General features: G+C 46.4%; 1 protein-coding gene across 5 annotated transcripts in view; it reads right to left on the reverse strand.

The window, feature by feature from the left end:
- LOC142587220 (uncharacterized) overlaps positions 1 to 22,676 on the reverse strand; it is a 418,674-nt gene that overhangs the window by 43,428 nt on the left and 352,570 nt on the right. Inside the window, exons 2-3 of one of the 5 annotated variants that reach the window (XM_075698090.1) lie at positions 16,831 to 16,896; positions 3,424 to 3,498 (exon numbers count right to left, since the gene is read on the reverse strand). The exons of 1 other annotated variant lie outside the window; for it this stretch is intronic. Coding sequence is in view for 2 of the 4 variants with exons in the window: in XM_075698085.1 (XP_075554200.1) it covers positions 16,831 to 16,896; positions 17,973 to 18,006 (100 nt within the window). In the remaining 2 variants the exon portion in view is untranslated. Of the gene's footprint in view, positions 1 to 3,423; positions 3,499 to 16,830; positions 16,897 to 17,972; positions 18,022 to 22,676 lie in introns of those variants that run through there. 3 more of the 5 variants (XM_075698088.1, XM_075698085.1, XM_075698086.1) reach the window with 3 other exon arrangements.

Below are 22,676 nucleotides of genomic sequence, written 5' to 3' on the forward strand. Positions count from 1 at the left end.
GTGGTGAACATTGCTGAATTCTTCTTAATGCAAAGGGTATAGAAAGTGCCGCTATATGCATATGTACTGCCGAGAATAACGAAGAGGTCGAGCACACCAACCCTTCGCAAAGTCAGTGGGCTTATTACAAATGCTGAAAGACACACTGGCGCAATTATAATGACGCCAACTTCAGATATGATCCTCTTCTCCGTGACCTTTTATAGAAGACTTTTTGTGAACTTCAGTTATTTCTATGATGTCTCTGCACTATGGGTATACTTCGACGAACGCAGCTCAACTATTCGCGATGCGGTTGCGACCAAGTATTAGACACTAGTTGTTGCCGTTCGCCTGGAACACACAAGCTGTGTGTGTCGCTTCTGAAATTCCTCGCTGTTTCCTGCCACGCTGACTTCTTCCACGATTGTCGCTGAGAGAAATGCAACTCAGTGCTAATCGCTTCACGGGCTCACACAACACAAGCTGGATGCTCAAGGATTTCGGCGACATCTCGATACTCGGCACTGGACGCGTCGAAGTACGTGACCGAGAGTGCACTTGGTACTGTGCGAAGATGACGAACTTGGCACAGCGCCAGAATTTGTATCGGCCAACACACAGACGGGTCTGGCGCTGATTCACACAAGATTGCACTAAAATAAAGTAAACGGTCGAGCAACAAGCAGCGTTTACAGAATAGCGGAAGCGGCTGCAAACAGCCCCTGTACTCGCGCATTTCGACGATAAGGCTGACACAGAAATCCACACAGACGCCAGCAACGTGGTTCTCCTTGCCGTTCTCGTCCAGTGGCAAGACGGCGCCCAACGAGTAATAGTAGCCTATACGTGAGCCGTAGTCTGACAAAGGCGGAGGTCAACTATTACACGACTGAAGACGTGTGTCTCGCCATCGTTTGGGCCATCAATAAGTTCTGACCCCACCTGTACGGCCGACTTTTTCGAGTAGTGAGTGACCACCACTCACTGCTTGCGAGTGTTAGGGGCCCTTCAGGCTGCTTCGCTCGCTGGAGCCTCCGTCTTCAGGAGTACGACGTCACAGTGGTTTATTGGTCCGGACAGAAGCACCGCGACGCCGAGTGCCTCTCACGTGCACCTATAATTTTGAAGCCAAGTAACTTAGAGCAGTTAGGAGGCCGAAAGAAGCCTATACAGTGCTAAAAAGCGGGCACGTCCTGTGCTACCGGGGCTTAGCGGAGAGAAGAGGACTAGGAGTCGGATTCCTGATTAATAAGAATATAGCTGGTAACATACAGGAATTCTATAGCATTAACGAAAGGGTGGCAGGTCTTGTTGTGAAACTTAATAAGAGGTACAAATTGAAGGTGGTACAGGTCTACGCCCCTACATCCAGTCATGAGGACCAGGAAGTCGAAAGCTTCTATGAAGACGTTGAATCGGCGATGGGTAGAATGAAAACTAAATACACTATACTAATGGGCGACTTTAATGCCAAGGTAGGCAAGAAGCAGGCTGGAGACAAGACAGTGGGGGAATATGGCATAGGCACTAGGAATAGCAGGGGAGCCTTATTAGTAGAGTTTGCGGAACAGAATAATATGAGGATAATGAATACCTTCTTCCGCAAGCGGGACAGCCGAAAGCGGACCTGGAGGAGCCCGAACGGCGAGACTAGAAATGAAATAGACTTCATACTCTGCGCTAACCCTGGCATCATACAAGATGTGGACGTGCTCGGCAAGGTGCGCTGCAGTGACCACAGGATGGTAAGAACATGAATTAGCCTAGACCTGAGGAGGGAACGGAAGAAACTGGTACATAAGAAGCCGATTAATGACTTAGCGGTAAGAGGGAAAATATAGGAATTCCAGATCAAGCTACAGAACAGATATTCGGCTTTAACTCCGGAAGAGGACCTTAGTGTTGAAGCAATGAACGACAATCTTGTGGGCATCATTAAGGAGTGTGCAATGGAAGTCGGTGGTAACTCCGTTAGGCAGGATACCAGCAAACTATCGCAGGAGACGAAAGATCTGATCAAGAAACGCCAATGTATGAAAGCATCTAACCCTACAGCTAGAATAGAACTGGCAGAACTTTCGAAGTTAATCAACAAGCGCAAGACAGCTGACATAAGGAAGTATAATATGGATAGAATTGAACATGCTCTCAGGAACGGATGAAGCCTAAAAACAGTGAAGAAGAAACTAGGAATTGGCAAGAATCAGATGTATGCGTTAAGAGACAAAGCCGGCAACATCATTATTAATATGGATGAGATAGTTCAAGTGGCTGAGGATTTCTATAGAGATTTATACAGTACCAGTGGCACCCTCGACGATAATGGAAGAGAAATTAGTCCAGAGTAATTCGAAATCCCAAGCGTAACGCCGGAAGAAGTAAAGAAAGCCTTGGGAGATATGCAAAGGGGGAAGGCAGCTGGGGAGGATCAGGTAACAACAGATTTGTTGAAGGATGATGGACAGATTGTTCTAGAGAAACTGGCCACCCTGTATACGCAATGCCTCATGACCTCGAGCATAACGGAATCTTGGAAGAACGCTAACATAATCCTAATCCATAAGAAAGGGGACGCCAAAGACTTGAAAAATTATAAACCGATCAGCTTACTGTCCGTTGCCTACAAACTATTTACTAAGGTAATCGCAAATAGAACCAGGAACACCTTAGACTTCTGTCAAGCAAATGACCAGGCAGGATTCCGTAAAGGCTGCTCAACAATAGATCATATTCACACTATCAATCAGGTGATAGAGAAATGCGCGGAATATAACCAACCCTTATATATAGCTTTCACTGATTACAAGAAAGCGTTTGATTCTGTCGAAACCTCAGCAGTCATAGAGGCATTACGGAATCAGGTTGTAGACGAGCCGTATGTAAAAATACTGACAGATATCTATAGCGGCTCCACAGCCACCGTAGTCCTCCATAAAGCAAGCAACAAAATCCCAATAAAGAAAGGCATCAGGCAGGGAGATACGATATCTCCAATGCTATTCAGAGCGTGTTTACAGGAGGTATTCAGAGACCTGGATTGGGAAGAATTGGGGATAAAAGTTAACGGAGAATACCTTAGTAACTTGCTATTCGCTGATGACGTTGCCTTGCTTAGTAACTCAGGGGACCAATTGCAATGCATGCTCACTGATCCGTATATGCGAAGCAGAAAGGTGGGTGTAAAAACTAATCTGCAGAAAACTAAAGTAATGCTTAACAGTCTCGGAAGAGAACAGCAATTTACAATAGGCAGCGCGGCACTGGAAGTCGTAAGGGAATACATCTACTCAGGGCAGGTAGTGACGGCGGATCCGGATCATGAGACGGAAATAATCAGAAGAATAAGAATGGGCTGGGGTGCGTTTGGCAGGCATTCTCAGATCATGAACAGCAGGTTGCCATTATCCCTCAAGAGAAAAGTATATAATAGCTGTGTCTTACCAGTACTCACCTACGGGGCAGAAACCTGGAGGCTTACGTAAAGGGTTCCACTCAAATTGTGGACGACGCAACGAGCTGTGGAAAGAAGAATGATAGGTGTAACGTTAAGGGATAAGAAAGGAGCAGATTGGGTGACGGAACAAACGCGAGTTAATGACATCTTAGTTGAAATCAAGAAAAAGAAATCGGCATGGGCAGGACATGTAATGAGGAGGGAAGATAACCGACGGTCATTAAGGGTTACGGACTGGATCCCAAGGGAAGGGAAGCGTAGCAGGGGCGGCAGAAAGTTAGGTGGGCGGATGAGATTAAGAAGTTTGCAGGCATGGCATGGCCACAATTAGTACATGACCGGGGTTGTTGGAGAAGTATGGGAGAGGCCTTTGCCCTGCAGTGGGCGTAACCAGGCTGATGATGATGATGATGATGATGAACTTAGAGCAAGACTTCCCGTTTCTCGGTGTAGTAGACACTGTCGAGTCGAGATGGTTGACATCCAACGTGCAGAGAGTACATTGATTCCCCTCATCCTCTACCTCCAGGGAGCCGACGCTGTTGTCCCACGACCGATGTCACGAGGGCTGACTACTTACTGCCTCCACAACAACGTTATCTACAAAAAGAACTTCGAAAACAGTCTTCCTTTAATGATGGCCAGCAGCCAAAAACCCCGGGGCACAACTGCGCCTTTCGTCGTCTTTTCTCTGGCGATAGGTGCCTGTAGTGGGCAGCTGACTGCTGGCGATCGGGACTCGTAGTGGGCAGCTTAGTCTGCGTCATTATCACGAAAGTGATCACACAAGAAAAGCGCCCCAGCTGTTCGTCTCCCAGCTGTTTGCACTGCCGGATGGCTGCTGCGACTGTCGTCCAAGTGGACTAGCCACTGCTCGAGCCATAGTCCTGGTAAAGGGATAATTTCCATTTATTTTCGGAAAAATTCAAAGCACGGAGTTTCAAAAAAAGCGTTATTGTTTTTACACAGGAAGAAAACGTTTAAAATGATCCTTAGCAAACAAAACTGTCTGGAAGTATTATTCACAATCCGAATTCAGGAACGCCTACATGCAGAATGCTAGATCCGCCTGCATAAATTTGGCTTTCGTCGCAATTGCATGAATACTCGGAGCCACTAGTCCACACGATCCATTCAGAAATCAAGGCGTGCTGCGAAGGCAGCGAAGGGGAGAAACTGTAGCAGATGACTAGAACACCTGAAATTTCGTAATGTGGCCACACACTCCTCCTCCGCCTTCATTCCTTGTTTCTCCGCCCTTTCACGCTCCCTCATCGACCGTATCGCCGCCTACAACGCTTTTGCGTAGCAGAGGACGTTTCGCGGAGTGGTTACTTACGCACGCATATCAAGGCGGTGCCCTTTAAGCGTTCGCGTTGGCTTTCTAGCTCGAAGAAACTTCGTGTATGGTATAGAATTTCCATACGCAAGGCTATGCAAGTTCGATGGTGACAGCTTTTCTTTTCTCTGTGTCGATGACTAAATTTTAAAAAAAAGTATCTAAACAAGCGCTAACGCCGTCCAATGCCGACTCGGAATGTATCGCGTGCGCTGAAATTAGGTACGCAACATTTGTCAAGCGCGAGTCTCAAGAGGAGGACAGGAGGAACTAAAGCTCGTCAGATGAACGCGCGTGCGACATTGTACGCAAGGTACCCCTCCACGGCAATGCCAACGGAAGGAGGAATATCCGCGGGAAACTTTGCTCTCTTCGGCGGAATCATGCTAATGTGCCATTGCAGGCCGAAAGCAATGCGTTTCAGAATCTGTACAATGAAGGCCTTGCAGGTCAGTGATTCCTGCTTTTAACAGCGCATGGTGCACTTGTGGCACGTAGAACGTGCCACAAGACATGGCGGTTGGGGTAGAGGTAGCTCTGGATCGGAACTGGCACTGTCTCGAACGTGAAGGTGTCCGGGGACAATGTTGCCTCGAGCGCGATGGAGCCCGGGGTCTGGAGTGTGGCTTGAAGTTCAAGGGCGGGAAGTCGCTTGCTTGAAGGGTGGCTTGCATTGCATCTCGGCGTTCCCCAGTGCGTTTGCGAATAACGTACGGTGTCTTGCAGCGAGCCGCACACGATTTGTCCGCCGTAAGATGCGGGCCACCGCACAATGAGCATTTGGGCTTACACGTGTGTTCGGCCGGTGTGTTGCGGACTCCGCAACCTCGGCAGTTCTTGTTATTGGGAAAAGGGTAGACATCCATGTCGTGTGCGACGCGGCCGCATTGGTAGCAACTTTCTATTTGCTTGCGGTGTAATGAGCATGGAATTAAGGTGCCTGCGCAACGGACCAGATATGGCACGTCGTGGCCACTGAAGGCGATAACAACGGTGGTTGTCGGTCCAATGCGTTTTGCGGCTAGTGCGAGGGGGTTGCGGGTATTGACAACATTAGCGTTGATTTGCTGTGGGGTATCGGAAAGGGGGATACCGCGGAAGACACCCTTCGTGGTGTCTTCGGCGGCCGTCTCATACGCGTTAACATCGTGCGTTACCCCATTGACTTGAATGGATTTTATGCAGAAATACCGGTCGGCGTTCTGCAGACTTGGCGTACTGACAACGACAATGTTTTGTTGGGTGTTGGCGCGCAAGGTGTCTTGTTGAATATGTGCTGGGCTGAGCTGTGCGGCTTGGAATTCGGCTGTCGTCGCAGTAGGACTACCAATCTTGGCAGTGTTGAGGGCTTCCTTTGGGCGAATGATAATCTTGATTTGGTTAGAAGGTAGCGAAGGCATCCGTCCAGCCTTGAGGGCTTGTGCTTTGACTGGTGGCCTGGTCTTGGAGCGAGAACGAGCGCTTGAGGTTTGGGTGGAGCCAGTTTAGGGTGAAGATTCGTAGCTCAGCTTCACCGGTTGGCGAAGGCGAGTTGTTCGCCAGCCCATCTCGGCGGTAACTTCGAGATCCATGCTCGTTGCTGGAACTTGATCGGCGATACGGAGCTCGCGCGAGTGCGCGCCACGCAGCCGGTGCACCAGGCGTGCACATGCGGTGGCGGCGTGGGTGATTCACAAAAAATGTTTGTAGCACAGGAAAGTGGTCGTAGCATAGTAAAATTGCCGTAGCACAGGAAAATGGAGTGTCCCGCCTGAAAATGAGGTGTCAACAGAGTCCTGGCATCTTCACGGATCGAGTGGTGTAAACATTAGACCACAATTCGCAAGGAAATTCTGCGACATCAAAACCAGGAACGTTTGCTGTTCACAAAGAGGGAGGATTAAGACTTAATATACTAGACTTTCTTCTAGGTGCCGCCCTGGCTTCCCCGCCCTTTTTTTCCTTTTTTCTTTTTTTTCTGCTTTTGTTTCTTTTCTCTTCTCCCCGCGTGCCCACTTTCACGCTCTTGTCCCCTCGTCTTGGGAACGAAGCTCACAGACGTCGGACGACAGTGCTTGTTTCTTCTGGTAGTCTCTCTCTTTAAAACCAGCCGCCAGCGACAACACCCGCACGTGACGTCACTGCACTAACCCTTTAAAACTAACACGCCGAGGATGACGAGGCCGCCTTTGACGAAGATAGGTGCTCCTATCGAAACGTTGGCCAGCCTTTATGAGGCACCTTATCCCTGTTTACGAACTTTATACCACAGTGTGCTATTCCATCTGTCAGCCCCTTTCTTGTTTTTTGACTCATAATCAGATAGTGGTTTTGGCACGTAAAATCTTAGACTTTAATTTTTTTTACTAATTCTCATTGAACTAGCGCCGTCTCCTCAGAAGAATAAGACCATTTGAACAAACTGTAAATGTAGTAATAGATCAAGCCGCTGGCCAAGTTTCGCAGAAGGGCGGAATGAAATCGACTGCGTTTCTTTTTTTTTTGTTTGTCGAAGGGAAAGCACCACATGTCAAGCATTTTTCGTAATACGTTGCACATAAGCTGTTGGACCACCGAGAAATAAGACGGCGGACTAGTGAGGAAATTGAAATTGCAGCTTATTTAATAATTGAATTTAATCGAAACAATGCCTACTCCAAGACATACGACAAAGTTTTATAAATGGGTGCAGCCATATTGCTGTCGCAGTGAAATATAAGACAATCTGGTAAAATTAGTTGAATATTCGTTTCCGCTGTCATTTGAAATGTGTGCAGTCAAATTTACCACCGCGCACATGATACATTGCTTGATTTGGGCTGTCCCATATGCATTAGAGTCTAACTGCAACGATATCTACTCTGGACGGCTTCATTTTTAAACTTCTCCATTGTGTTTCTTCTCCATAATGTTTATAAAGATGACAGATTTGGTTTTCATTCCGTATACGGTGCATTAGGTGCTCGTAGAATTCTGAAGTTAACCTTTGAAAATGTTAAGAAGCTTTGAATAGAACTGGTCAATTACTTATGAAACGCATTACATAACAAGCAGACATTCAGAAAAGAAAGGCTGCATAAGTCTGTGTAAACACCGAAGGGAAGTCCTTCTTTTACTTATAAACGTCAGTAGAAGGAGCACTGCATGCTCGCTCGGCTAGGCTCCGGCACGCCTGAAAAGTGGAAAAGGCTGGTAAGGTCCACGTGACCCTTACGGGGAATCCGCCACGAGATACCGTCGCGCTTGATACATTTACTTCATTTAGTGGTGGCGATACATTTACTTCATTTAGTGGTGTTAGGATGGATGGATGGATGGTGGTTGGTATGAACGTCCCTTTTGGAAAGGGGCGGTGGGCCGCGCCACCAAGCTTCTGTTATTTTCCTGCTATCGTTCGTTGTCGTTTACATGTTCGGTGCTTTTCGCGCGAAATCTAGCGAAAATGAAAACATTCCCCAAGAATAACATCCAGTACAGCATGATATCAACGACACCATTGAGAGTGCGAATGCTCCTCGAGTGTTCCTATAATTTTTATCGCAATAAAGTCGAATAAAACGCGAACAAAAAACAATGTGGACACCGGTAATACGTAATTCATGGAACTCCTACAGACACAGTACACGCTACAGACATGTAGGGCCCTTCTTGAACGCAAACATGTGCGCTTGGCGGATGAGGGAGAGAGAAAATAAACAACTTTATTGATGTGTTCTTTAAACCCCGCAGGGGCGTCTGCGTCAGCAGGCGTTTGGTGTGTTGCGACACCACGTACCCGAGCACACGAGGGTTGGACCCTCCCGCGTGTAGCCGTGCGCGGCTTAGCCGTGTCTGGGGAAAGGGGGATCCTGGGGGTTGAGCTGATGCTGGGTGTTTGGACCTTTAAGGCCCCCCGGCGGAGGCAACACACCCCTTTGGCCTCTGCTTCACATAGACGGCACCCCCGGACTGACCCACCCGGGGGAAATCGGTAGTTGCCTTTTCCTGTCTCTCTCTCCCTCTAGCCTTCGTCTTTCTCTCACTTTTCATCTTTCCTATCTTCTCCTAGCTTCCGTTTACTTCCAATTTTTCCAGGCAGCAAGGGTTAACCTTGTGTGAATAACCAACCTAGGTTATCTCATATTTGGTTATAGTGATAACGTACAGCTGGCGTTTGCAGGACCTGTTTTTACAGTCCCTGTAACGTCCCCTTGTAGGGCTCCACGGTGGGTGGCTGGCGTTATTGCCGAAAATTACATTATTCTATGGCTAGTTCCTTCCCTCCCCTCCCAGATCGCCCTCAGAAAAGAGGGCGCACCGAAGATGTATTTCAGTTTTTTGGACGACAAAGACCCAACTTCCCACGATTTCACGCCATTCATTCGGAAAAGTCAGATAAACAAGTACGCACAATCTCCCCATTTCTAGTTTCGAAGTCCTTAACTGAGGCTCTTGGTCCAGGTTACAAGGCATCAAGGATGGCAAGTGGAGATCTCCTTTTGGAGCTCCGTGATATGAAACAATACGAAAAGTTAACCAATCTAGTGTCTTTTGGGGACTTCCAAGTGACAGTGACTCCGCACCGCACTATGAACACTACACGCGGCGTTGTCTCAGATGATGACCTGCTTCAGCTGACAGAGGCAGAGCTCCTAGAGGGATTCAATGAACAAAATGTGGTTAATGTGAAAAGAATAAAGATGAGGCGCGATGGTAAAGAAATTGCGACCAAACACCTAATTCTCACCTTTAATTCAAGTGTCCTGCCCGAATCAATCGAGGCCGGGTACATAAAGCTCCGTGTCAGGCCTTACGTGCCCAATCCACTCAGATGTTTCAAATGACAACGTTTCGGCCACAGTTCGCAGAGCTGCCGAGGCCGTCAAACCTGTGCGAAGTGCAGTGCCCACGAACATACTTCTGAAACTTGTGAGAACACTCTCCATTGTGTAAACTGTGAAGGGGAGCACGCCGCATACTCGCGGTCGTGCCCATCCTGGAAGAAGGAGAAATAAATAGTCACGATCAAAGTAAAGGAAAACATAACTTTCAAGGAGGCACGCAGGCGGGTGTCTTACCTGCCCAAAAACACATTTGCCGAAGTGGCGCGTCAGGGGGCAGCGCCACAACGGTCTCCGGCGGCTGTCCGACCCGCACCCAGTGAGGCGGCAGTGACGCCATCCGCCCCCCCGGCGGATGCAGCTAGCGCTGCTACGCCAATCCAGCAGACGGGGCCATCTACCTCCGGGCAGGTGACCTCGAAGGCCTCGTCCAACGTGCCGAGGCCTTCACGCCAAACAAAGCGCTCGGAAGAGCGCGTGTCCAGTGCCTCGCAAGAGGCGATGGACACAACCACCAGCCAGACGGCGCCACCAGCGCCTAAGGAGCGGCGAGGCGCTCTCGACCGCTCCAAAAGAGATAAAACCCCCATCACGGCGCCTTCAAAGCGCCCGTGAACTAATCTGTTTCTTAAACACACAGCACCAAACACATTTACCAATATGGAAACACAAATACTGCAGTGGAATGTACGAGGACTTCTACATAACCTCGACGACATTAGAGAAATAATACACAAACATAATCCGAAGCTGCTGTGTGTTCAAGAGACACACCTGAAACCTACCAATACAAATTTTCTTCGAAACTACACCATCTTCCGCAAAGACCGTGAGGAGGCTAATGCCTCCGGCGGTGTAGCGATAATAGCCGACAAGGCAGTAGCTTGCCGACCCGTCGCCCTTAACACGCCCCTCGAGGCAGTGTCAGTTCGGGCCATTCTATTTCATAAATTAGTAACGGTGTGTTCTATTTATACACCGCCAAACCAGCACCTCGAAAAAACAGACTTTTATAACCTTATTGACCAGCTCCCCGAGCCTTACATACTCGTGGGAGATTTTAACGCACATAACACAATGTGGGGAGACTCGCGATGCGACGCGAGAGGTCGACTTATTGAAAATTTCCTTTTAACCACCGGTGCCTGTCTCTTTAATAAGAAAGAACCAACGTATTATAATCCACATCATAATTCCTTACTCATCAATAGACCTGGCGATCGGATCCGCTTCCATCTTTCATGATTTAGAGTGGCATGTAATTAAAAACCCATTCGGAAGTGATCACTTCCCAGTAACGCTGAACTCCGTAAAGAAACAGGACTTGCATCCACACTTCCCTCGCTGGAAACTGGCCTCAGCGGACTGGGAAGGTTTTAGGGAATCCGCCCACATATCACGAGATTTTATAGATAATTTTACTATAGATCATGTTGTTATACTTCACCGCTTTTATCATTGACGCCGCTGAAAAGTTCATTCCTCAAACAAGAGGCACTTCATCCAAAAGACGGGTCCCCTGGTGGAATGACGATTGTAGAGAGGCGAGGAAGAGACAAAACAAGGCTTGGAACAAATTACGTGAATGTCCTACAGCAGAAAATCTTATAGAATTTAAACAGATTAAATCGCAGGGAAGAAGGACACGACGACTGGCAAAGAGGGCAAACTGGCAGAGGTTTCTCTCTGGTATAAATTCCTATACTCAAGAATATAAAGTATGGGATGGGCTGAAAAGGCTTAAGGGGCGAGAAATTCATCCGTTGCCCCTAGTAAACGGTGAAGCAAACCGCTTGGAAGACCAAGCTGACGACCTTGGCGAACACTTCCAGCACGTTTCCAGTTCTAACCATTACTCCAAGGCGTTTCTAAAACACAAACAAGTAGAAGAACACAAGGGTATCGACCGCAAATGCAGACAGAACGAACCCTTCAATGCACCTTCTAACATCGCCGAGTTGAGAGCCTCCCTGACTGCATGTCAGAGCTCCGCGCCTGGACCAGACAGGATCATGTACGACATGATTAAACACCTCTCCAGTGATACTCAAATTACTCTGCTAGCACTTTTTAACACAATATGGGCTGCGGGATCTCTACCTACCGCATGGAAAGAAGCGTTGGTTGTTCCGATTCTTAAACAGGGCAAAGACCCCACATTAGTAACAAGTTATCGTCCGATTGCCCTCACAAGCTGTATATGCAAACTTTTTGAAAAAATGATAAACCGTCGACTTTTACACTTCCTTGAATTAAATAAGTCTCTTGATCCGTACCAGTGCGGTTTTAGAGTAGGACGATCTACAACCGACCATCTAGTGCGCATGGAAGCAAACATTCGCGATGCCTTCGTACATAAACAGTCCTTCTTATCCGTGTTTCTCGACATGGAGAAGGCGTACGATACAACTTGGCGCTACGGTATCCTGCGAGACCTATCGACGCTGGGCATCCGCGGCACTATGTTAAATATTATAGAAAGCTACCTGCAAAACCGTACATTCCGGGTGAAAATAGGTAATGTGCTGTCGCGAGCATTCATACAGGAAACTGGGGTACCCCAGGGAGGCCTATTGAGCTGCACGCTCTTTGTAGTTAAAATGAACACGCTTCGTAAAACATTACTCACATCTATTTTTTATTCCGTCTACGTTGACGACTTACAAGTAGGTTTCAAATCCTGCAACCTAACAGTCTGTGAGAGGCAGGTACAGCAGTGCTTGAACAAAGTCTCCAAGTGGGCAGACGAAAACGGGTTCAAAGTGAACCCCAACAAAAGCTCTTGCGTTCTTTTCACCAGGAAAAAAGGGCTTGCTGCAGATCCCACTGTTGAAATACATGGGCAACGAATACCCGTAAACAAGGAACACAAATTCTTAGGTGTTATACTTGACTCCAGGCTTACATTCGTCCCACACATAAAATATCTGAAAGCAAAATGTCTTAAAACAATGAACTTACTTAAAATCCTATCCCACACAACATGGGGCAGCGACAGAAAATGTTTATTGAATCTGTACAGGAGCCTAGTTCGATCACGACTGGACTATGGTGCCGTGGTTTACCACTCTGCCGCCCCGAGCGCGCTAAAAATGTTAGACCCGGTCCACCACCTGGGTATCCGCCTGGCCACTGGCGCCTTTCGAACAAGCCCTGTCGAAAGCCTATACGTAGAGTCAGATGAGTGGTCACTCCATTTTCAGAGAACATACATCAGCTTCACCTACTTTCTTAAAGTGCGCTCGAATAAGGAACATCCGTGTTTTAGGACAGTAAACGACTTAACGTGCGAAACACTTTTCCGTAACAGACCCTCCACGAGACTTCCTTTGTCGCTGCGTGTAAGAGAACTTAGTGAAGAAATGGATGTCTCAATACTTGAACATCGCATAATGGCTCCTGCTAATCTATTACCGCCCTGGGAGTGGCAGGTAATAGAATGTGACACATCCTTCGTAGAGGTCTCGAAGCACGCTCCTGAGCTTGAAATTGCTATGCATTTCCGAGAGCTTCAATCCAAGTACTCGTGCTACGAATTTTACACAGACGCGTCCAAATCCCATGCTGGCGTATCCTACGCTGCTGTCGGTCCCTCTCTTTCTGAATCTGACGTGCTGAACCCTATAACAAGTATCTTCACAGCAGAAGTCTACGCTGTACTGTGTGCAGTAAAACATATAAAGAAACTGAAACTTGACAAAGCCATCATATTCACAGACTCGTTAAGCCTTGTAAAAGCACTCATTTCTTTACAAAAGCATACAAATCCTGTCTTCAATGAACTCTACACACACTTATGTAACATCTACTCATCACACAGACATGTAGTAATATGCTGGGTTCCTGGCCATAGAGGAATCCAGGGAAATGTGCTTGCTGACGAGATGGCCAAATCAATGGCATCGCAGGGTGCTCGATCTGCTGCAGTCCCTGCCACAGACATGAAGCCTTTCCTCAGAAATAAACTGCGAAGCCACTGGCAACGCTTGTGGGATGCAGAAACGAGTAATAAGCTTCACGTAATTAAGCCTCAGTTAGGTTTCTGGCACCCAACAACGAAAACACGAAGAACAGACGTCCCGTTCACTAGACTAAGAATAGGACACACGTTCGGCACTCATAACTTTCTCCTGACCGGTAACGAGCCTCCAACCTGTGGTAGATGCGGTGACAGGCTGTCGGTCCTCCACGTCTTCCTGGAGTGCCGGGAAGCCGAAAGAGATAGGAGGAAACATTTTCCTTTTGCATACAGCCATCACGTCCCTCTGCATCCAGCCATGTTTCTTGGTGTAGAACCGATGTTTGAGACCAAAGCCGTCCTCGCTTACTTGAAAGATGTTGTGCTACACATAACAAGCCCAATTATTACGTAGTGCATCCTCTTTCCAGAGGATACATCTGCGACAGTGTTCTTTTATAGCACATGCCTCTAGGTCCTTGGCTTTCAAGGGCTCTGATGAGGCAGAAGTGCTCCAGACATTTTTAGCATCTCACGTATCTTATATATTGCATCACTCTTTATCATTGCCTTGTAATGTTCATAGTACACGTCAATAGTCATTCCTATAATTTTATTACTCGTACATTTTATGGAATTTGCATCAACTCTTTTAGGCCCCTTTACAGCCACGACACATTAAGATCATAGAACCCATCTGTCCACTGCGAACTCATAAACATTAGCATGGCGCTCTTTGGCCACACCTGGCCCTTGTGCCATTAAACATCAAACATCATCATCATCATCACGTGTTCTTTAAGCGTTATCTTCAGGGTTATTTCTCCTTTCCTGAAAGCTATAGGCTTTCGCCCCGTCCATGACCCTCGCTACCAGCTGGCGCTGTCTCTCGAGGGTGGAACTAACTAGGACTCTCTCCGAAAGCTCAGGTATGTGTGATAGGGATTGGGTGTGTTCAGGGTTGATTGTGTACAGCCCATTCACTCCTTAACACACCAAATCCATACCGCAAAGCTTCGCCGCACGGACGCGATGAGCTCACGCTCAGAACGCTTGGCTAGTTTTCCCGATCTTAGATTTTTCATCCGTCGTCCCTCTCGTTCCCAGCCGCCAACGGAAGCCTCAGCTACTTTCAACGCTTTACTGTAGATGGGATTAATGGTAGTTGACATATTAGAATGAATCATAAAAACTGGCGTGCCCAGGAGAACAATGCTTCATATTAAAATATCTTGTAACTGTTCCTATGAAGTTATCATTGGCGTCGTTCTTTCTTTCTGACATTCAACAAAGCCCAGGAACTACGAATAATGAATTAACTACGCATTCGCCAAGCTTGAAGGCACTTAGATATTCTTCAGTTGTAGGATCAGTCTTGGTGGCATTATTGAATCAAAGGAACCTAATGAATTGAAAGTATAGCGGCAGCCACTGTATGCTTCGATCGTGACACGTTACCTTTCTAATTCGGGATATATTGCGTTTCTATAGGCCTTAGAACTCACTTTGCCTTTGCTTATGGAGAGCGCAAATAAATTAGGAGATCAGAATTTCTATTCTTAATGTGCCGCTATCGAACGCCCACAACGCGCCCAGCCAACAAATGGGCCACGTTCCGTTTTGCCTCGTATGGCAGTCGTGTTCCTGAATCAAGAAAGCGCTTTGGAGGTCGCTGTTGAAAAAATGAAATTATGGGGTTTTACGTGCCAAAACCACTTTCTGATTATGAGGCACGCCGTAGTGGAGGAGTCTGGAAATTTCGGCCACCTGGGGTTCTTTAACGTGCACATAAATCCAAGTACACAGGTGTTTTCGCATTTCGCCCCCATCGAAATGAGGCCGCTGCGGCCGGGATTCGATCCCGCGACCTCGTGCTCAGCAGTCCAACATCATCGCCACTGATTAACTACGGCGGGTAGAGGTAGCTGTTGAATAGGTCATGTTATGTTCATACTTGCTACTTCAATTGATGGAATTTTTTAACGAAGCGTGCGTTTTGTTGAATATATTTAACTACGCTTCATCATCGCACGCGACACAGTAGGCTTTGGAGAGGCTGTGGATGACGGTGTAGGAATATTATGAGAGGTGTGCCAATGGCGTCTCTCCCACCATACTGCAGCATACAATTGAGTGTTTCATATATATATATTTTTTTCTCTCGTGTTTCAATCCCGTGAATTTTACTTTGCATTGTATACGCGTGACAAGAACATTTAGCTGTTACATACTCTTTTTTTTGTTATTGTTCTCTTTTGTCAAGTTATTCTTTCTCTTTGACCTTGATTTTGCTCCCCCCTTATGTAATGCCTTCGGGCCTTTAAGGGAAAAAATAAATGAAATGAAATGAAATATTCCCTGTTATATAGCGCCGCCCCTCAGAGGGTGACCCAAACACGTACACAAGCAGTCGACGCGCACCCAGCACAGCGAGGCGCTACCTGCCCGCACACCTCTGATAATTTCTTACATCGTGCTCTGGCTGCAAGGAGCATGCCTTTTCTTGAAAAACCACCGCAGCACAACTCAGCCCCTATTATTACATATTATTTCTTGGCTCTGTGTTGAATTGTGGCGGGCATGTCGCAGTGCATCAAAGTGAAACAGGTACAGTGTTAGACCAGTAGCTGGATCACTCAGAGTGCAAGTGTTTTGGATAGGACTTTCTTCTTACGCCGTAGTGCACGATATTCGACAATAGCGTAGGCGCAGAAAAAAAAACTTCTTGATAAATTACACATTAAAAGATAAACAGGACTGCAACTCGCCGTAAGTCTTCAAAGAGTAATTCTACCACGCGGACGAAGTCTGACTACTGCGTTCAGGGGAATATAAGGTGCTCCAGCTTGAACGACCTCGGGGACTTCCAGCCGTAGAAGGACAATGTGCTGTTTCAAATCTTTCTCAACAAGTGTCAGGACAACTACGTCCTGTATTCCAAACTGTTCGAGGAGCTATAGTCGATGACTGTATGAAATGTCAACTGAAATCCGTCGCAACTGCAGCAAAATGAAGTCGTAAGAGCGGCTCCGTTCAGAGGTCTTGCCCGCTGTGACGTGCTGGGCACAGCGATATTTCAGGAGAGTATGCTCAACTTCTCGGGACATTAACCATACGGAGAACGGGCAGTGGCAAAGTGGCGTACAGTGAAGGTTAATGAAGAAATTATAGAATTCAACATTCACTAAACATAGCACTTTATGCCGAATCACTTCGAGCAACCCATCCTACTGATTCACTGGTTCAAAAGCTGTAAGTTTTAAAAAGTGCCTTCAATAAAGAATAAACAAAAATGTACCAGTGAGTAGCAAAGCCATTAGATCAGGTGATGCAGCAAGGACGATCAGCAAACGCATCATGGTTTCTGAAAGAAGACCAATAAAAATATTTTTTTCACAACAAACGCTCCTAACCAATGTGCGTGTTAACATTTATGCCATCGTACGGGGTGGGCAAATACACAATTATTTTATTTCAAAACGGAATGTTAGGTGTACATACGTGGACTCTTCGACAAACTATAATTCAGACATGGAAAGATATAAATGGCCGAACTGTGCGCTCGGTACTGTAATCGGGACTGTATCGAAGTTTGATTTCCACACCATCTACCGAAAACAGCATAGCTCATTGCAGTTGCTTGCATCTTCCATCAGTGCATGCGCACTGACTGTAAAACAACAGGAAACGACTGCTAACGGAAATATGTTACCTTGTACTTGTTTAGCATCCACGATGTACTATTTTCGGTCGTGTTCGAGCCCAGTTTCTACCGTTGGTGCCAGAATGATGAAAGTTCATCCACTACAGCGAGTTTTCTAGCCTTTAACGGTTTTGCATGGCATACTAAATCGCCACGCTCATGTGTAGAGATCACGGGAGCAGTGTGCACCCGCTTGCAGCTGCGCCGTTTGCAGGAGGTTGCTGTATCAATGCAATCTCTTTTTCAGCAAGCCATGTTGTAATGGCGGGTCACCACTGGTCACGCTGCTCTCTTTGCCGTGATAACTGCCACTGTGCAGGTGGTTGGTCACGCTATACAAGTATACGCTTTTCAATCAATTGTAGACTAGTTAGGCCCCCCTAATCCAACGTTATTCAGCGACAATTACCGAACCAAGTCAACTCAGCAGCTGTCTATCTCTTTCGACGCAGGAGTCTGCATGGAGACACCATGGGAGTCTGTCCCTAGTGGCGGTCATTGGAACTAGCAGCGCTGCAGTATGGTCTCCGAGATCGCTGCCCGTAGTTCTACTGGCGATCTCAATCTCGGAAGCCATATGGCTGCAGTCGCAGCAATATCGTGCGTCATCGCGCAAAGTGTGCGGCGAAGCCAGCGCAGCTCGGCCCGTTGGCTCAGCGCGCTACCTTCGCTACTTACTGACGTGCGCGAAATTCATGCTTTCAGCGGGCGTTATACTCAACAACATTAAGTCTTACCGTATGGGGATATACATGGACTACGGGCCTTCATGATGTCACTCAGATACGTTCATTGACGACACACACTTTTTAATACGCAGCCCGCTTCAGGTTATACGTATCTGTTCGCTGCGGCTTGCTCAACACCTCCGAAATTTCAATGAAGGCGCTCTTGCTCCGAAAATGACGTCACTACCACACCCCAATGTTGAGCTCGGGTGGGGACGTGTTCACTTCTTCCCAGCTGGTGATATTCCGCGGCGGCCTGTCTACTTTGGCCGCCGCGGAATTTCTTCTTCTGGCCTTTCTTCTTCAAGCCGCCTTCAATCATGCTCTTCTTTCGTGGACGTACGAGCGACTAGAGTGGTGGCTACAGCAGTTTTGGGCATTTCTTCGTTCGCCGTAATGAAAGGCTAGCCTTCATTGCTCCCCAAGAAAAGAAACGTGAACATGTTCAGCTAAACTACAACTAGATATGATTTTCAAGCCGTAATATCGCTTTCAACACGCTACAGAGCCATGCACAGTTCTCGGTAGCGTATTGTGCAAGGCTGCATCCAGGCAACATCCAGAAAAATGAAGGGAGGACAAACGGTATACTTTTTTGTTCAATGGGTAAACATTGGTGGGGGGGGGGTGAAAGGGGAAAATTGTCTGTGTGTGTGAAGTATGGCAAGCCGGTCACACGGTAGAGGTAAACTGAGAACGGGAGACTTCAGAAGAGAGAGAGCGTGTGTGTGCGTATGTATGTGTGCGTGTGTGTACGCGTATGTGTGCGTGCGTGTGTGCGTGTGTGTGTGTTTCTGTGTGTGTGTAACGTGTTCGGACATTTTCAATGTGATGAACGCGGTTTAAATCATGGATCTGGAACTTCAAGGACGCACGGCGTAATGCTAAAGCATTTCTCCCATATTCACCCACTAAATTGCCGCAGATCCTTTTGTGAGGAACTGCCAAGACAAACGCCGTTCCGAAAAGCCGACGAGGGTGCGGTTCGCGGGCAGCATAGTGATCTTTTAAACTTTTTTAGGCAATTGCGTTTTAGTTATCGAAGAGTTGTTAGAACTAACTTCCCCTACCTCTGTAGAGCTCACCACTTCATGTTCCTTCTGCAGTACTGCTTGCTACAATTTACGACGGCAGCCTTTTTCCTTCGGGAATAAAGGCACGGGTAGCTGCGGCTTGTCCGGGTATCTTGCGAGGTCAATTCTTCGAAATGATATCTCCAATACTTTTTTCTTGCCTCAGTAAAACAGCCAAAGGTTGAAGGAAGTGACGGATTTTCTGTTCCGCATTACGAAACGAGCATAGAGGGAAGGGAACCAAACTCGACCTGTGTTCACGCAAGTAGAAATTCAGAGAGGGAATGCGGCAACGTAACTTTGTGAGAGAGACCTCAAGCACCTTTGTGTTACAGGATTCACTAAGGCAGGGAAATTCCAGGTTCTTATAATCAGTAGGAGCAGTCGGAACTGGATTTGATAAGGCTTTCATAATTGATCGCATCTGAAATCTAGCCGCCGTGGTGTGTTGTCACTGGTAGAACAGGAAGGACTGGGCCGAAAAGTGATATCTGTGCCAGTGAACCTAGAATTTCATTAAGAAACAAACCTCTACGACCAGGTGCCGAAATCAAATGAACACATTGCAGATGGGCAGGAACTAGCAAGTGAAATAGTTTCATCACGAGCGAATCACTATAGTAGCGGTAAGGGAAGAGCACACAGATAGTGAGTCAGTAACAATAGCAGCTGTTGTCGTCGTTTGGTCTAATTTCTGTAAAGCTAGAATTACTGCTGCAAACTCAGTCAAAATAACAGGCACTAACTCACGCAAGCTTAACAAAAAAGATCAGTCAAGTGGAAGACAAAATATTTCAATGCGAGTTTTTTCCTCGCACTGCGATGCACTGCGATGCATCTGTTGCAGTGATAGTGTTTGTTGCTAGAGCAGTTGGATAGTCTTATAATATGCCGTTTAAGATGCCGTAGGGTAGTAGTTTCGCGTGGCTTGGGAAAATGTCATCGAACGTAATTTCCTGGGAATTTGAATGCGTATTTCTGGGAATCACATCGCGAATTTGTACATTTACTGGCTCAAGTAATGTTTACACAAATATAATCTGTGGTGCATAAAACTTGGGTCAATGAACGCGAAAAAATAATTCTGGAGTGGAGATGAAGAATATTTCAGAATGGCTTAATGGTTATTCATATAGTCTTAAAAAAGTCGGAACGATCAGAAGGTGAAATCGGCATAAAATGGTGGTATTCTCGCTTCCAGGTATAATGCGGCCCTTGCAACGTGTTTTGGAAGTGTTATGCACAGTCGTAGTGCCTCTAGTTTTAATAAACTAGGGGCCGAAGTTGTATGGTGGGACACCTGAAAATAAAACATCATCATCATCATCATCATCATCATCGTCAGCCTGGTTACGCCCACTGCAGGGCAAAGGCCTCTCCCATACTTCTCCAAGAACCCCGGTCATGTACTAATTGTGGCCATGCCATGCCTGCAAACTTCTTAATCTCATCCGCCCACCTAACTTTCTGCCGCCCCCTGCTACGCCAAATTCTAATACCGGACGAACATTCGTTTGGTATATCATCAAAAGTTATTTTCTTCACATCCCTGTTCTTGGGCTGCTCAATTAACTTGCGAAAAATGCACATTGCACGAGCTGCTTTTGTTCCAATGTATTCAGTATTAGGCCACCAGTTAAGAGATCGGTTATAAATAACTCCAAGGTTCTTGACGATGAGAAAAACGAGAACAAGGTAAAAGAGGCAGCCAACGTTTTGACTGGTGGACTTGTCTTTTTCAAGCCGACATGTGCTTTCCTCTGCTGGTATATTAAGATAGGGCTCTTCAAAGGCGAGAGGGAGTGAGGCGGGTGGGTGAGGCAATGACCGAAGGTGTGTTAGCGGCAAGGAAGTAGAATTGAGAATAAAGGGCTGCTATGCACACGGCCGGTGACACGGCCGTATGTCAGCCGGCGTGTCAACGGCCGTATGCACACCAACCCTTTATTAACTGCTACGCAGAAGGTCGGTGGGCTATCGTCTCTCAAAAGAAAAATATTAAAAGGAGCGGCAGGAAATAGTGCTCGTGAAAAAAATTAGACATTGAAGTAATGTATAAATAAAAAAAAGGGAGGGAACAAGAAAAAACATGCAACAACCAAATGAAAATAACTAAGTGTAGTTGCCTATAGCTTGAAATTTAGCATAGCGAACAGATTTTAAAGTTCCATTAGGAACATTTACGCCTATTGGTTGCAATGTCTTCAACTTATGGATGATGTATGATTCTCAGTATTTTCTATCTCGTTCAGAACGGAAATTTGAATGTAAGATGTAGAGTTCTCAAAGTTATGTCCTGTTTGGCTGAAATGCTCTGCGACGGCTTTGGGGAGCTTTCTAGCTGCGAACGCGCGATGTCCGTTTAACCCGACGTCCAATAATTGTCCCGTTTCACCGATGTATTGTTTCTAACACAAGGAACATTCAAGCATATAAATGGCATTCTAACTTGCAAAATAAAGCTAGTTTACACTTCTTGTGTATAATAATTTGCGGTGCTTTTAATTTGAATGTCCCTTTGAAGGTGCCTGCAGCTTTTGCACCTGGGGCGACAACTTCCCTTTATTAAGGGGGAATGAAGTTGGCTGACTTTTGCGAGCACCAACATGTCCTTGAAGTTTCCGTTGCGGAGATAGGTAACCCTTGGTACATCCGGGGACGCTTTTCTCAGGCGCTCGTTACTTGATAATAGTGGGCAATAGTTTCATAAATTGTTGTTTATGTTTCGGACGGCATTCGAATAGTTTGTTATAAAGGCTCGCGGTATGTCATATTCTGGTGTAGGCTGTTTCTTAGCTAATTCCGACTGCTTCTCCAATCTTAACGCAATATCATAAGCTCTGTCGAAAGCAACTTGTGGATAGTTTCTTTCTGCAAGCGTTTCTTTGAGGTGATTTAGGTGGTAGATATAATCCTTGTCTTCCAAGTCATTTGAGTGACTCTATTTGTGGAATATGTTCCAAGAGATATGAGTACTGGGTCGTTAGCGCTAAAACGAACGACAGCACACTTATTGGCATTCAGGTTTATGTTATATGTTGGATACTGTCATACGCTTAATATATATGTAAGGTAACTAAAGCCGCATACTTTCCTTTTTTTTTTTTTGCGCCGGGCCATGTTAATGTGACTTTCAAGATCTACATGCGCGTGCCACATTGAAAAACCAGGTCTAAATTCAATTTGACAGGGACTCAATAACTGATTTTCGTTAATAAATTTTTTAATACGCCCATGAAGCACACTTTCAATAAGTTTCACTATGTTTGATTTTAACGCCATGTGGCGTTATGTTGTCAATGGTATATCCTGCCCCTTGTTATTTATGTGCCGGAATAACGGGAAGATTTGGCCTGGGCTTAACAGAACCCGTTATTTTTTTGGTTTGGGTCTCCACATTGGCATTCAGCCACCGGGACGCTTGCTGCATGATTCATAAGCTTCTTACCGAATCCACCTGAATGTCCTGCAACATTCTTTTCCTCTTTGTGTACCTTTAAATTAACTATTATTCATTCGATCTCACTTTACTGTCTTTATTTTAACAGCTAATTTGATATAATACAGCGCTAAGTCCATGGATGTTCGGCAACTTATTCATTATAAATGGGAAATATTGTCACAGACAAAGCCACAAAAG

This window comes from Dermacentor variabilis, chromosome 7, assembly GCF_050947875.1.
Source record: "Dermacentor variabilis isolate Ectoservices chromosome 7, ASM5094787v1, whole genome shotgun sequence".
NCBI lineage: Eukaryota > Metazoa > Arthropoda > Arachnida > Ixodida > Ixodidae > Dermacentor > Dermacentor variabilis.